The 14,502-nt window shown below is 37.6% G+C and overlaps 1 protein-coding gene across 1 annotated transcript in view; it reads right to left on the reverse strand.

The window, feature by feature from the left end:
- Nucleotides 1-352: 352 nt before the first annotated feature.
- RPS6KB1 (ribosomal protein S6 kinase B1) overlaps nucleotides 353-14,502 on the reverse strand; it is a 40,750-nt gene continuing 26,600 nt past the window's right edge. The window contains exons 8-15 of the mRNA XM_041724481.1: nucleotides 13,967-14,057; nucleotides 13,691-13,781; nucleotides 12,881-12,988; nucleotides 12,303-12,365; nucleotides 11,825-11,902; nucleotides 6,710-6,817; nucleotides 3,392-3,504; nucleotides 353-2,458 (exon numbers count right to left, since the gene is read on the reverse strand). Coding sequence (XP_041580415.1) covers nucleotides 2,221-2,458; nucleotides 3,392-3,504; nucleotides 6,710-6,817; nucleotides 11,825-11,902; nucleotides 12,303-12,365; nucleotides 12,881-12,988; nucleotides 13,691-13,781; nucleotides 13,967-14,057 — 890 coding nt within the window. The 3' untranslated portion in view covers nucleotides 353-2,220. The remainder of the gene's footprint in view (nucleotides 2,459-3,391; nucleotides 3,505-6,709; nucleotides 6,818-11,824; nucleotides 11,903-12,302; nucleotides 12,366-12,880; nucleotides 12,989-13,690; nucleotides 13,782-13,966; nucleotides 14,058-14,502) is intronic.

A 14,502-nucleotide genomic window follows, 5' to 3' on the forward strand; every position in this document is an offset into this window, starting at 1 on the left:
GCAAATATTACTAGCAAATAGGACTGAGGAGGACTGTTTTGGTGTAAAAATTTCTCTGGAATTTGGTTAGGCAGTCAACACTACAGTTAGTAAAAACACATTTGAAAACAAGTATCAGAGTAGCACAAGCCATTTACAGTCTGAAATAAAGCCTGAACCTATCACCATAGCTTTTGGGTTCTGTTTTTTTCAGACATAAAATTTCTGCCCTTATCATTATTGTAGCTTCTAATTTACTAGCTACAGTTTTAAAGTTCTCAGTAGGCTGCTGCAATAAGGAAGGAAGGGGTCTAGAGGAAGTGATTAAAAAAAAAAAAAAAAAAAAAAAAAAAAAAACTTTGTCCAAAGATGAACTGTTACCAATTCTTTCATTTATTGCCACAATTGAAAAGGTATATTTCCAATCATTCTTCATGGTTCTATTTTGCCTAATGTCATAGGATTTCATCTCATCTCACTTGAATTGCCATTTAAATAAGCAAAGCTCTGCTCTTTTCTGACTGAATTCAACATGCATAAAGAATCTTATGGCTTGGATCCTATGGCTCAAAAGGTTTGAAAAACATAGCAAGCAGCATCTATTTAAAAAAACTGTAGGGCTGCAAAATATTACAAATTGACTTTGCACGCTCAGACTGAAGACATTATAAAAACCAAAAAAAGGTGGTAAGACTCATCTGCAACTGCATGATATCTATTATACCAGTATGCACTGAAATGTATTTTTATAAAGCTCTGCAGATATTAAACCCTTTCACCAGCTAAAGTCATGGAAATGCTCTCTTTAAGGCAGGAAGTATTTAAGAAAGGTAAAGTTACCTTTATTTTTATTCTTTGTACCTGTATATATCACTTATGTTGATTTTGTTACAATTTCAAAAACATAGTGTCTTGTTAACATGTTTCCTAAATTAAGCCACTAAGTTTTCTTATTCACTGTGGAAGACATTCATCAAAAGGCCATCAAATATTTTTACAATCAAAAAATGTAGCCCCAGGATAGGAGAAAGAAAAATACTTTTTTTTTTTCCTTTTCAAACTGTTGAGGAAAAAAAAATGTAAGGAAGGTAGACAGCAAAAACAGTTAAAGTAAAACTTAAAATCTTACCAATTTGCTGTAAAGAGATTAGACATAGAGGGTGAAACATGACAACACCCTCTTCCCCTGGATCTCCCTCTCTTCCTCACTTTACTGCCCTCAGTATGCATTTTATCCTGACTCTTTTCCATCCTTCTTCAGCCATAGGCTGAAAACATTTGGCGTCTTGAACCAAATACTGGTATAAGAACAGGTGGCGGTATTCCACCATTCCAGTGCAATGCAGGCCCAGGACAAGGGTGAAATGTAGGACATACAACTTATGCCCATTCCAAAGCTTCCAGTTAAGCTTAGCACATAGCAGTACTGCGAGTAGAAATGATTAAATAGATTTTTTTTCTAGTATTACAGACAGGTATTGCAGCTGGGTTACTGAAAATAAACCCCAAGTCCACCCCAATCCCTCAAACGAGCAGCCACAGCTGTGGTTAACAATGATTCATTTGCATTTTTATTATTTCACCAAGAGAAGAAACAGAAGTTGTCTGGCTTTCTTCACACCAACCAATAATTTTGCATTTTAAAGTTGGGATGTTTTCCATAATGAGCTGAATCAAAAATCTATTTGAAAAATATATATTTATATAAAAAAAAGATTCAGGTTGTTTGCACGTAAAACATCAATTGTTAAGTTTCTTTTGTCTTTGATTCCATGTTGCTGGAAAAAGTTTGAACAAGCTTGCATGCTAATTTGTCCTTAGTTGCAAGTATTACAGGCAATTTCATACTTTGCCTAATGAAAGGATAACCCTTCTTCGATACAATCAGAACTCAACAGTGATTCAGAAGCAACATCCTACCCTTAATACTGTCAGTTCGAGCCATCAACATGAAAATCCTTGATAAGGTTGAGAAGATGTCGCTAGGAATCAATTAATTGATGTGCCTAAGAGTTCCACAATACTATTTTGCTTTAGTTTTTTCTTTTTTTTGCACCATTGATTGATTTTTTAAAAATCCATGTTTATTTTTCCTCTATCCAAAGTGTTCAATGTAATGACACTGACTCTTCGAGACTGTCATTTTGAGTCTTCTTGTTTCACCTTACAGGATGCTCACACATCCCTTCCCCACCTTTTTTTTTTTTTCTTTGCCTTAAATTCATTAAAATCATTGCTCTGTCATAGATTCATACGTAGGTGCTCTGGTCGTTTGGAGATCATGGGAAAAGCTTGTTTTTTGTATGGCCCGGAGTTCGGCTGTCGTATTGGAAGTGGTGCTGAAGCTTCCCCACTCATTGTCACATCCATCTGCTCTACTCCACTTGTTTCCATTGGATATTCCACAGGTGTCTGAGGATTTGCTGTGCTGGCTGAAGCACCTCTTCCCCAGAAATCCCCAGGAGAAAATTTGACCGGGCTTTAAGACAAGGAAGAGCTATCATTCATTTATCTCAAGGATTATCTCACAAGAAATATTTCCCTTATTTTTAAAAGGAGTGGGGTGATGTGGCATTTATTTTTATTTAATTTTATTTTTGTGTGAATTTAGTACAAAGGCCATTGCTCCCCTAGACTAACTGCTAGAGTTTCCTAATTGGTCTGTTTACCTCTATTACTGCCTGTGTAAAACCCTCAATGATACATATATTTTTTAAATCATTTTACTCCCCACTTAAAAGAGCTTTCCATTACATTTAAGATGAAATACTTCTCCAAACCTTTCTCTTCCTCACTCACATGTCAGGAACATTGACCACCCTTTCATTTCCAAGACCAAGTTTTTTCCTCCCTTAGGGCTTTTACATGGGCTGTTGCTCTACCTGTAACACCCTTAATACTTCTGATTTTTGTGTAGGTGGCTTTTTCTCTTCGTTCTTAGAATTTACTTCATCAGGGAGGCCTGGTTCTCCGATCACGAACAGAAGCCCCCCTGTTGTTATTTGCTACCACCACACTCTTTATATTTTTCTTCATATAGTAACTTGATACTACTTGTGATTACATATTTCTTATATTTCCTTCTTCAGTTGTTTTGACTCTCTTCTCACTAACTGTAAGCTTCATCAGAACAAGGGCAATTCCTATGCTAACCATGTACCCCCATTATGCAACACAGTCCCTGGTACACAGTAAATGTTGAATGAATGGGTAAGGAAGACATTTGCCAGTGCAGCAACTTTCACAGGAGGGAAAGTATATATAGCATACAATAAGATGTAGATGCTGTGCTTATGTCAACCAAAGAGAATATGACAGCTCTTTTATTTATGTAACCTGGCATAAATTTCTTAAGCATACTCTTCTAGGTTTAAAAAAAAAAAAAAAAGTGAGAATAACAAAGTCTGAATACCTGACAGGTGTTCGTGGGCTGCCAATAAATCTTCGAGGTGATCGGATTTTTGGTTCAAAGGAAAATTTTTCTTTCACACTCTCAAGTACAGATGGAGCCACATATGTAAAACCCTGAAAGATAGTAATTGTAGACTACAGAATGGCACTGTGTCATATACATCAAGAAAATGTGGTTTTAGTCTGACACACCAAAACAACAATGCACACCTAAATCACCACTCTGTATACTCCCATCTCCCCAATCTCATTTCATACCAGTTAGATTCTTTCAAACCATTTCTTGAGGCACAGACCTCAAGAAGACAGAATTCTACTGAGCCCCATATGCTAGCAAACAATATTCCACGCTTTGTTGAAAGGAGTAGAACAAAACAGGAAAATTGAGGCTCTATGTTAAGATATTAAATACCAAGAGGAATGCAAAGAAAATTCTAGTGTTTCTAGCTACATGAACACAAGCAACTAAGATCATCACATCCCAGTTTCTCATTATCACACCCTAGTAAAAAGAGAATTCTCCAACTTAGCATGTGTGATCTCTCTGGTTTTATACCAATGATTGGATAGATTTGGTATTTTCTTGAATGTATGAGGGAAAACCCTCAGCATTGTGAAAACCCTCAATTGTAATAGGCAATCAGGCAGTTTTGTTAGCTTTAGTTCTTTCTTAGGCCTTGCTATCCAGCTACCAGGTGTCATTTCTCTTGCTGTCAATGTTTTTAAAGATTTTTTTTTTTTTTTTTTTAATTCATGAGAGACACACAGAGGCAGAGAGGGAAGCAGGCTCCCTGCGGGAAGCTTGATGCAGAACTCGATCCCAGGACCCTGGGATCACACCCTGAGCCGATGGCAAATGCTCAACCACTGAGCCACCCAGCTGTCCCTCTTGCTGTCAATGTTTATCCCTTTAACAATCAGTCCTCCACCTAACTTCCCTTCAATTTACTATTATAGTCACCTATGAATAGCCATTATGAGTTATAGCACAAAGCCTCCGGGTGAAGTCCTAAAGAGTGAGGTGCAATTCTGCCGTGCATATTCTTTGTGACAGGTATATGTGGACTTTAGAAGCCATTTCCCCACAGTCTAGTGGGCTAAAGCCATAACTACCAAGAGGACCAGGCTGTTCCTTCTTCAGCTTTGAATTTCCTTTAATTCTGTGATAGGAATTTAAATAATTATTGAACCGAAGTTGCTATGATCACAATCTGCATGTAAGTGGGATGTTACTATTTTTAATTAATTTTTAGGGATCCACTTTACATAAAGAAGTCTGTCTATAACCTAACAAATGAATTATTCTTGTGTTTATATTTGGCCAGTTTAAGTAATTATGAAAAGTTTAACTGGCAATGAAGGCTTAGTTATATAACCTTTGCCACCATGACTCTAGATTTCCTTATAGCAAGGTAAGATATATCTAGACTTTTTTATGGGGGCAAAATTGTCAAACTAGTTGAAACTTTGCAAAGCCCAACTGAGGAAAAGACCTCTATGTTATTTTTTTTTTAAGATTTTATTTATTTATTCATGAGAGACACACACACAGAGAGAGAGGCAGAGATACAGGCAGAGGGAGAAGCAGGCTCCATGCAAGGAGCCCGATGTGGGACTCAATCCTCAGTCTACAGGATCACACCCAGGGCTGCAAGCCGCGCTAAACTGCTGCGCCACCGGGGCTTGCCTGACCTCTATGTTAAATCAGAGCTTTAAACTCCACATCAGTAGAAAACAAAATTCTGTATCACAAGAGAAAAAAAAGAAAGCTATGCAAGAATTAAAATGAATCATGAATACTTCACTAACAGAACATGAGAGATTTTGCTAAGGAGTATACAATGATTTTGCTTCATGTAGACATAAACTTAACATCATGCATTCATATTTCATTCCTTAGGTAAATTGAAAATATTGTAAAATTATATTTTGCATATGTGCTCTACTCTTATATCACTATATAATCAAACATTTATAAAATTATTATTCAAAATTTACTCAAAACTATACTGTACTATGGTGATTTAAGACTAATTTTACACAATTTCTCCGTTCCATGCTAACTTTAGAACTTACCCTCTGCCCCAAAAGACTACAACACTATTATGTATTATAATGTGAATAGTATAAAAAAAAAATTGAGAATTAGTGACATATCTAGTGAACTCAGAAATAAGGGGAAAAAACCCAACTTCCAAATTATTATTTTCTCCATATTCCATTCTCCCTAGAGATAGTCCAAAAAGAAATGACAAAGGATAATGCCAAGTAACAAAGGAAAAAAATGAGGTTTTTGTTATCAAAGTCTACAATCTGTAAAAAAAGATTTAAAAAAATCTAAAAGCTTTGCTTTTTTTTTCTTTTAAGATTTTATTTTATTTTTTATTTATTTTATTTTTTTTTTAATTTTTTTTTTTAAATTTTTTATTTATTTATGATAGTCACAGAGAGAGAGAGAGAGGCAGAGACACAGGCGGAGGGAGAAGCAGGCTCCATGCACCGGGAGCCTGATGTGGGATTCGATCCTGGGTCTCCAGGATTGCGCCCTGGGCCAAAGGCAGGCGCCAAACCGCTGCGCCACCCAGGGATCCCATTAAGATTTTATTTATTTATTTGACAAAGAGAGACTACAAGCAGGGGGAGTGTCAGGCAGAGGGAAAGGGAGAAGCAGACCCATGGAGCAGGGACCCTAATGGGGGGCTCGAACCCAAGACCCTGGGATCATGACCTGAGTTGAAGGCAGATGACCAACCAATTGAGTCACCCAGGTGCCTCAGCTTTGCTTTTCTATTTGAGGAGACAAGGTACAAATCAATACAGATACTTCCACAATGAAAATAAATCTACTACTGTTTCCTATGAACCAGTCAATATATTTTGATGTCAAATATTCACAATCAACAGGTTAAAAATCCCCTACAAAGTTATACTACATGTACCAAAAATCTGTAGCTAATTCAGGAACAGAATAGTTATAGTGAGCTCTTCTCCTATGGTTATAATAGTGTGACTTCCAATTGAGATACTGAGTCAAACATTTTAAGTCAATGGCCTATCTAAAAAAGGAATCATATACTCCAAAGAATTATATAGTCCTACTCTAACTGCTGAAATGGATACTCGATCATGAGAATCAATTTTCTAACTTAGCAATTAGAAAACTTAAAAAACATTAAATATAACTAAATTAAAAATAGTATCTCAGGTTATCTGTATCAACCGCAAAGCAAGTAAACTGAATTTTCTTATTGAAAAGGGTCCATCATACTTGAATTCATACTTGATTTTCTCATGGCTACATGGAAATTCTTTCACTTACCAAAAAGACCTGGTTGGCACTTTCACTGAGAGTTGAGTCATCTGGGCTGTCAACAGGTGTCTGACGTGTAAACTTTGAATCAAACTGACTCACATCCTCTTCAGATTGCTTTGTGAAAAACAAAATTAGAAAATGATGAATAGTCTATATTATACATATCAACCAAATGCCATTACTTACATTAGAGAAGGCTCTAGCTAGAACTCTTCACAGGGTTTGACTATAATAAAATCTCAGAATAGTCTTAGCAGGCACAGACTAAAGAATAAATACAGGTGGGAAGTTTCAAAGGTCAAATTACATCTTCAAATTTAAAACATATTAAAGTAGATTTTTATTAGTACACACCATTTAAAAAAAATTTGAATGTCAGTCTTTCCCACTTAAAAAGCTTCAGTGTGCCTAGTCCACTGGCTAAATTTTCTATTAGAGATAATTTGCTTAGTTGACTACTGCAGGTGTATGATAAACCTGAAAAACTACTGAAGCAGAGTTTCTTTTTTTTTTTTTTTTTTTTTTTGAAGCAGAGTTTCAACACAAAACACATTTATAAAATGCTCTGAAGTTTCTTCTCCTATTATTTCATCTGACTACAGATTTCTCAAGGAGCAAAAATGGTATTCTACTCTGTATGAGTCTATTTGCTTATGAAAAACATCACCTAAATTTAACCACTACATCTGTTTCTTTAATTCCTTCTCCCTGATACAACATCAGACTTTGTGGTCATGTCAAAAGAGCCAGGGAACCAACATGAAGAAGCACCCAGTATCCAAAGATGATAAAAACTAAGCATCAGCAAAAATTACTGCAATGGATTGAAACACAAATATATTCAAAAGCATAAGTTCATAATTATACTTTTAAAAAAATTACAGAATTCATTGGTCAATTTTGGAAGATGTTAAAGAACTAATTTATTATTTTGAAAACTGGGAAGGAAACAAACATTTATCCTGCCTTTCCTGTATGAACAATCTAAGTTTCTTTTTAGGGAAAAATTCACTAATGAAGAATTAATAATAGTATTAGAATAAGAATTTTGCAAACCCCTAACGAAATCTTCAAGCTAGGCCAGAGTTTCTCATTCTCAGCGCTACTGATATTTCGGGCTTGATAACTCTTGTTGTAGGGGCCTATCCTGTGTAACAGAGGATGTTTAGCAGCATCTCTGGCCTCTACCCACTGCAAACCAGTAGCATCTCCTCCTCAAGTGGTGATAACTTATCTCCAAACCTTACCAAATTGACCTTAGCTAAGAATCACCAATGTAGGCAATGATCAATGACCACTAACATCACTAAAAAAAATACAAATACATACATTATGCCTCCTGACCAAAATATGTAACATCAAAAGTTTTATCTCAATCAGATTAATTCTCTAAATCAAAATCAAAATCTAAATACAGGGAACTAATTACACCATATGGTCAATGACACAATGGGGTTTTAAAATCAGCAAAATTGGGATCCCTGGGTGGCGCAGCGGTTTGGCGCCTGCCTTTGGCCCAGGGCGCGATCCTGGAGACCCGGGATCAAATCCCACGTCAGGCTCCCGGTGCATGGAGCCTGCTTCTCCCTCTGCCTGTGTCTCTGCCTCTCTCTCTCTCTCTGTGACTATCATAAATAAATAAAAATTAAAAAAAAAAAAATTAAAAAAATAAAGCACATTTATAAAAAAAAAAAAAAAAAATCAGCAAAATTGGGGCAGCCCAGGTGGCTCAGCAGTTTAGCACCGCCTTCAGGCCAGGGCGTGATCCTGGAGACCGGAGATTAAGTCCTATGTCAGGCTCCCTGCATGGAGCCTGCTTCTCCCTCTGCCTGTGTCTCTGCCTCTCTCTCTCTCTCTCTCTCTCTGTGTCTCTCATGAATAAATAAATAAAATCTTTTTGAAAAATAAAATAAAATCAGCAAAATCAAGATGTTAGGAACCCTACAGGACAGAACCCTCTAGTTTCTTCAGTAAGTACTCAGGAGAATAATTGAGAGGGGGTATCTAGAGATGGAAAGAGACATAAAAAATACAATAACCAAACTGTATAGACCTTGACTGAATCCTTACTGAAACAAACCAACAGGGGGAAAAAGCAAACAAAGTGGGGAAATGTCAGCTTTTTTTTTTTTTTTTAATTTTTTGAAATGTCAGCTTTTTAGTTATGCCAATAGCTAGCAGTTCTGTTTTTTTTTATTTATTTGTTTGTTTTTAAAGATTGTATTTATTTATTCATGAGAGACAGAGAGAGAGAGAGAGAGAGGCACAGACACAGGCAGAGGGAGAAGCAGGCTCCATGCAGGGAGCCCGACTTGGGACTCAATCCCAGGTTTCCAGGATCACACCCTGGGCGGGCTGAAGGAGGTGCTAAACCGCTGAGCCACCCAGGCTGCCCAGTTCTGTTTATTTTTTTATTTTTATTTTTTTAGATTTTATTTTTATTTATTCATGAGAGAAACACACACACACACAGAGAGAGAGAGAGAGAGAGAGGCAGAGACACAGGCAGAGGGAGAAGCAGGCTCCATGCAGGGAACCTGACATGGGACTCGATCCTGGGACTCTAGGATTGCACCCTGGGCTGAAGGCAGGTGCTAAACTGCTGAGCCACCAGGGCTGCCCTTTTTTCTTTTTCCCAGTTCTGTTTATATTTAAACAAGATGACCTGACAAGCTGGACAGTTGATACATAAGGGTTAATTAGCCTCCTTACAATTATATATATAAAAAAATTTTTTTAAAAAATTTTATTCATTCATGAGAGAGACAGAGAGAGAAGCAGAGACACAGGCAGAGGAAGAAGCAGGCTCCATGCAGGAAGCCCAGTGTGGGACTTGATCCCAGGACTCCGGGATTATGCCCTGAGCCAAAGGCAGACACTCAACTGCTGAGCCACCCAGGCGTCCTAATATATGTAAAAATTCTAAAGCAAGTCACCTTGTACTCCAGGACCAAATTATTTTCCTTCTCCTCCACCTTCATCCCAAGAAACAGAAAAACAAACTACCACCTCACACCAGTGAGATTGGTGAAAATTAACAAGACAGAAAACAACAAATGTTGGAGAGGATATGGAGAAGGGGGAACCATCGTGCACTGTTGGTGGGAATGTGAACTGGTACAGCCACTCTAGAAAACAGTGTGGAGGTTCCTCAAAGAGTTAAAAACAGAGCTACCCATGACCCAGCAATTGCACTGTTGGGTATTTACCCCAAAGATACAGATGTAATGAAATGCCGGGACACTGCACCCCAATGTTTATAGCAGCAATGTCCACAATAGCCAAACTGTGGAAGGAGCTATGATGTCCTTCAACAAATGAATGGATAAAGAAGATGTGGTCTATATATACAATGGAATATTACTCAGCCATTAGAAAGGACAAATACCCACCATTTGCTTCAACGTGGATGGAACTGGAGGGTATTATCCTGAGTGAAGTAAGTCAATCAGAGAAGGACAATCATCATATGGTTTCACTCATATGTGGAATATAAGAAATAGTGAAAGGGATTATAAGGGAAAGGAAGGAAACTGAGTGGGAAAAATTAGAGAGGGAGGCAAACCATGAGAGTTGACTCAACCCGGGGAAACGAACAAGTGTTGAGGAGGGGGAAGTTGGCAGGGGGTTGGGGTAAGTGAGTGACAGGCACTGAGGGGGGCACTTGATAGGATGAACACTGGGTATTATTATTTTTTTTTTTTCGAGCACTGAGTATTATACTATATGTTGGCAAATCGAACTTCAATAAAAAAAGAAAAGAAAAGAAAAGAAAAGCTGTATTTTCTCAAATTCTGAGGTGGAAGAAAGACAAGAACTAACACACCAACTAATTTACTCATAAACATATTGTTATGGTTTGAGTTGTGTCCCCCTCAACATTCATGTGTTGAAGCTCTAACTCCAAGTACCTTAGAATAAAACCTAATTTGAATGAGGGTCACCGCAGATTTAACAGTTCTTTTTTTTTAATTTTTTTAATTTATTTATTCATAGAGACACAGAGACACACAGAGAGAGAGAGAGAGAGAGAGAGAGGCAGAGGCACAGGCAGAGGGAGAAGCAGGCTCCATGCAGGGAGCCCGATGTGGGACTCGATCCAGGGTCCCCAGGATCAAACCCCGGGCTGCAGGCGGCGCTAAACGGCTGTGCCACCAGGGCTGCCCTCACCGCAGATTTAATTAGTTAAGATGAGGTAATTCTAGAGTAGGGAAGATCCTAATCTAGTATGACTGGTGTCCTGATAAAATGGGAAAATATGGACGCAGATCTGCACAAAAGGAAAATGCAAACATAAAAGCAGAGATCAGGTGATGTTCCAAGGAATGCCAAAGATTGTTAGCAAACCTCCAGAAGCTAGGAAAGAAGCACAGAGTGGAACAGAAGCTATCTCACAACCTTCCTAATGAACTAAGCCTATCAACACCTTGACCTTGGACATCTAGTCTCCAGAATTATAATATAACCAACTACTGCTGTGTAAGCCACCTAGTTTGTGGTACTTTGTTACAGCAACCCTAGCAAACTAATACACATATATGTTGTATTTTGAAGAAAAAAATTCCCAGAAAATCAAATTCAAAATAGGGTTGAATCAGAGGGTAACCAACTTACCTTGGTGAGTATTTTGTTATGTATGTAACTGTTATATCACTATGCTGCTTACCCAAAACTTACATATTATTATATGTCAACTAAACTTCAATTTAAAATCAAAAATAAAATAGGGGCATCTGGCTGGCTCAGTCAGAAGAACATGGGACTCTTGATATTGGGGTCATGAGATCGAGCCCCATGTGGAATGCAGATTACTTAAATAAATAAAACTTAAAAAATAAAAGTAAGAGTAAAAAATTATATCCCACAAAAATACAATAGGGTTGAATTAAGCAAAGTAAAAAAGTTTCAGTTACTTGAAATATTTGTCTTAGGCAACCAACTTAAAAATAGGTAATACAGTCATCAACTGCTGATGGCAGTAGTCCTTGAAAATACTGCACAGAATTAAGGATTGTGAAAAGTTTTCTGAATTGTAAATATAATGTTTTTGAATGCTCTAAGATTCTCCTATTCTGAGAAAGTACCAGGTCCTTCAAATTATATACTTTGATGTATACATACCAACAGAGGTTTAAAGGGTGGCTCCACCTTCCGAGCCAGCAGTTCTTCCCAGTTAATATGCCTGAAGAATGGATGAGCCTAGGAAAAAAAGAACAGGAAGAAAAGTCAAGGGGAATTGACTTCACTGGATTGACAAATTAACTGTTTGAAGTTACAAATCATAAAATAAACTATACTATTTATTTTTTAGATTTTATTTATTTATTTGAGAGAGAAAGAAAGCATTCACTGGAGAAGTGGAGGGAGAGGGAGACAAAATCTCTCAAGGTGACTCCACGCTAAGCGTGGAGCCCAACACAGGGCTCAATCTCAAGACGCTGAGATCATGACCTGAGCTAAAACCAAGAGTCAGATGCTTAGCCGACTGACCCCCATATGCCCCACAAAATAAGCTATACTTTAAACTACATACAACCGACACAAGCACATATAATTAGCATTCTCTTTCCCTCAAACCACCAAAAAGGCCAATCCCTACTTGAACTTCTCCAGCATCTCCAGGACCAGCTCCAAGCCGAGAAGCAGCATTTCTTTTCAGCAGCTTTAGGGAGGAAAAAAAAACAAACTGATGAACCTTAGTCAAAGTGATTATTTTTTACTTATAGAATTTGCTCGACTATTTTGAGAAAATAGGCTTTACTAATTACTACTAAACACTGGTTGGGAATAAAAAGGAAAGAAAATCTTTAAGCAAACAAACTTGTACTTTACCTGCAAAAACTGTAGGCTTTTTTGTTTAATATATGTGTATGATTTTTTTATTCAAAATGTATGCTCAACTCTATTTACTTAAATCCTAGTAGTTGAGGTTTATTTCATGCCCTACCTTTTTTTTTTTTAGAGAGAGAGTGCTGTAGTTCTTTTTTTTTTAATTTATTTATTTATGATAGTCACAGAGAGAGAGAGAGAGAGAGAGGCAGAGACACAGGCAGAGGGAGAAGCAGGCTCCATGCACCAGAAGCCCGATGTGGGATTCGATCCCGGGTCTCCAGGATCGCGCCCTGGGCCAAAGGCAGGCGCTAAACCGCTGCGCCACCCAGGGATCCCATGCCCTACCTTTTTAAGCAGATCTCTGGCTTCTTGTGTGAGGTAGGGAGGCAAATTGAGTTTACATTTGAGGATTTTGTCAATTGTTTTCTTTCTATTCTCCCCAGTAAACGGAGGCTAGGAGTAGAAGAGAGTGAGAAAAATTAGCATATAAAAAATAAAATTATCCATTTCCTGAATCAGTTATGCACAGAGATCAAAAATGTGTCCTGTGATATGGGCTGACTGCTAAAGATCTATATAGGGTTTTTTTTTTTTTTTTTTAAGATTTTACTTATTTATTCATGAGAGACACAAAGAGAGACAGGCAGAGACACAGGCAGAGGGAGAAGCAGGCTCCGATGTGGGACTTGATCCCCAGACCCACGATTACACTGTGAGCCAAAGGCAGACGCTTAACCGCTGAGCCACCCAGGTGTCCCAAAGATCTATAGTTTTTTTTTTTTTTTTTTTTAAGATCTATAGTTTTTAAGCAACAGGACAGAATAGCAACATCTCAGAAGAAACTGGGTTTTCATTATTAATGTTGTGTGATAATAAATGAGCCACGTTATGCTTTACTTTCTCCTTTTATAAAATAAGGGCAGTATCTATTTTATACCTATTTCACAGGATTGACATGACAGATCATTTAAACAAAAAAGTTTTTAAAAGTATAGGAGCCCATACTGCTACCAATAAAGCATTACTAGTGTTAATTTTTTAAAAATAACTCCATCAGTAACATTTTTAAAAAGCACAGGAAAGGTCTCTTGCCATATGATTTAATAACTACTCAGCACAGACCATAATACATGCAGCTTTTAACTGTGCACCTACTGCTCCAGTCAGCATGTCATACATTAATGCTCCCAAACTCCACCAATCCACAGCACGATTGTGGCCACTTCTCATCAAGATCTCAGGGGCCCTACAATGAGAAAAATAACATGCCTAAAAAATTCACCATTTGCATATCATCTGAATTAGAAGTTTAAAAACAATATACAGAGCCAAATGGTACTACAGAAAATACAGCACCCTATTACATAAACCAGGTAAATGTTAGCTATTACCCCCCAAAACCACTTATATTTCTTTCAACATGCAGCTCACATGTATTCTATTGTTCCACAAAATGTGTGTGTGACCGTTCCATCATGAATAGATTCTTTGCATAGTCCAAAGTCTGTTAGTTTCACATGACCTACAATGAAAGATCATAGCATAGTTATTCTGAGAATTCTAAGCATGTGCAGTGTTTGAATGTATCATACAATACAATAATCTATCCTTCAATTTTCTGCCTTAAATATTTTTTGAAGATACAAACTAGCAAGGTGCCACCCATAAAATGGGATGCTAACTTTTTAAAGCTACCACAGAGTCATTTTTCAATGATATAATCTATAAAGTAAAGAGAAAATAGAGAAAAAATTAAAACAGCTGCTCCAAGGCTCTAGCTTCACCTATACTTAGAATCCTCCACCAGGGGCAGCCCGGGTGGCTCAGCAGTTTAGTGCCACCATCAGCCCAGGGGGCGATCCTGGAGACCTGAGATGGAGCGCCGCATTGGGCTCCCTGCATGGAGCCTGCTTCTCCCTCTGCCTGTGTCTCTGCCTCTCTCTGTCTCTCATGAATAAATAAATAAA

The sequence above is a fragment of the Vulpes lagopus genome, chromosome 12, assembly GCF_018345385.1.
Source record: "Vulpes lagopus strain Blue_001 chromosome 12, ASM1834538v1, whole genome shotgun sequence".
Classification (NCBI taxonomy): domain Eukaryota; kingdom Metazoa; phylum Chordata; class Mammalia; order Carnivora; family Canidae; genus Vulpes; species Vulpes lagopus.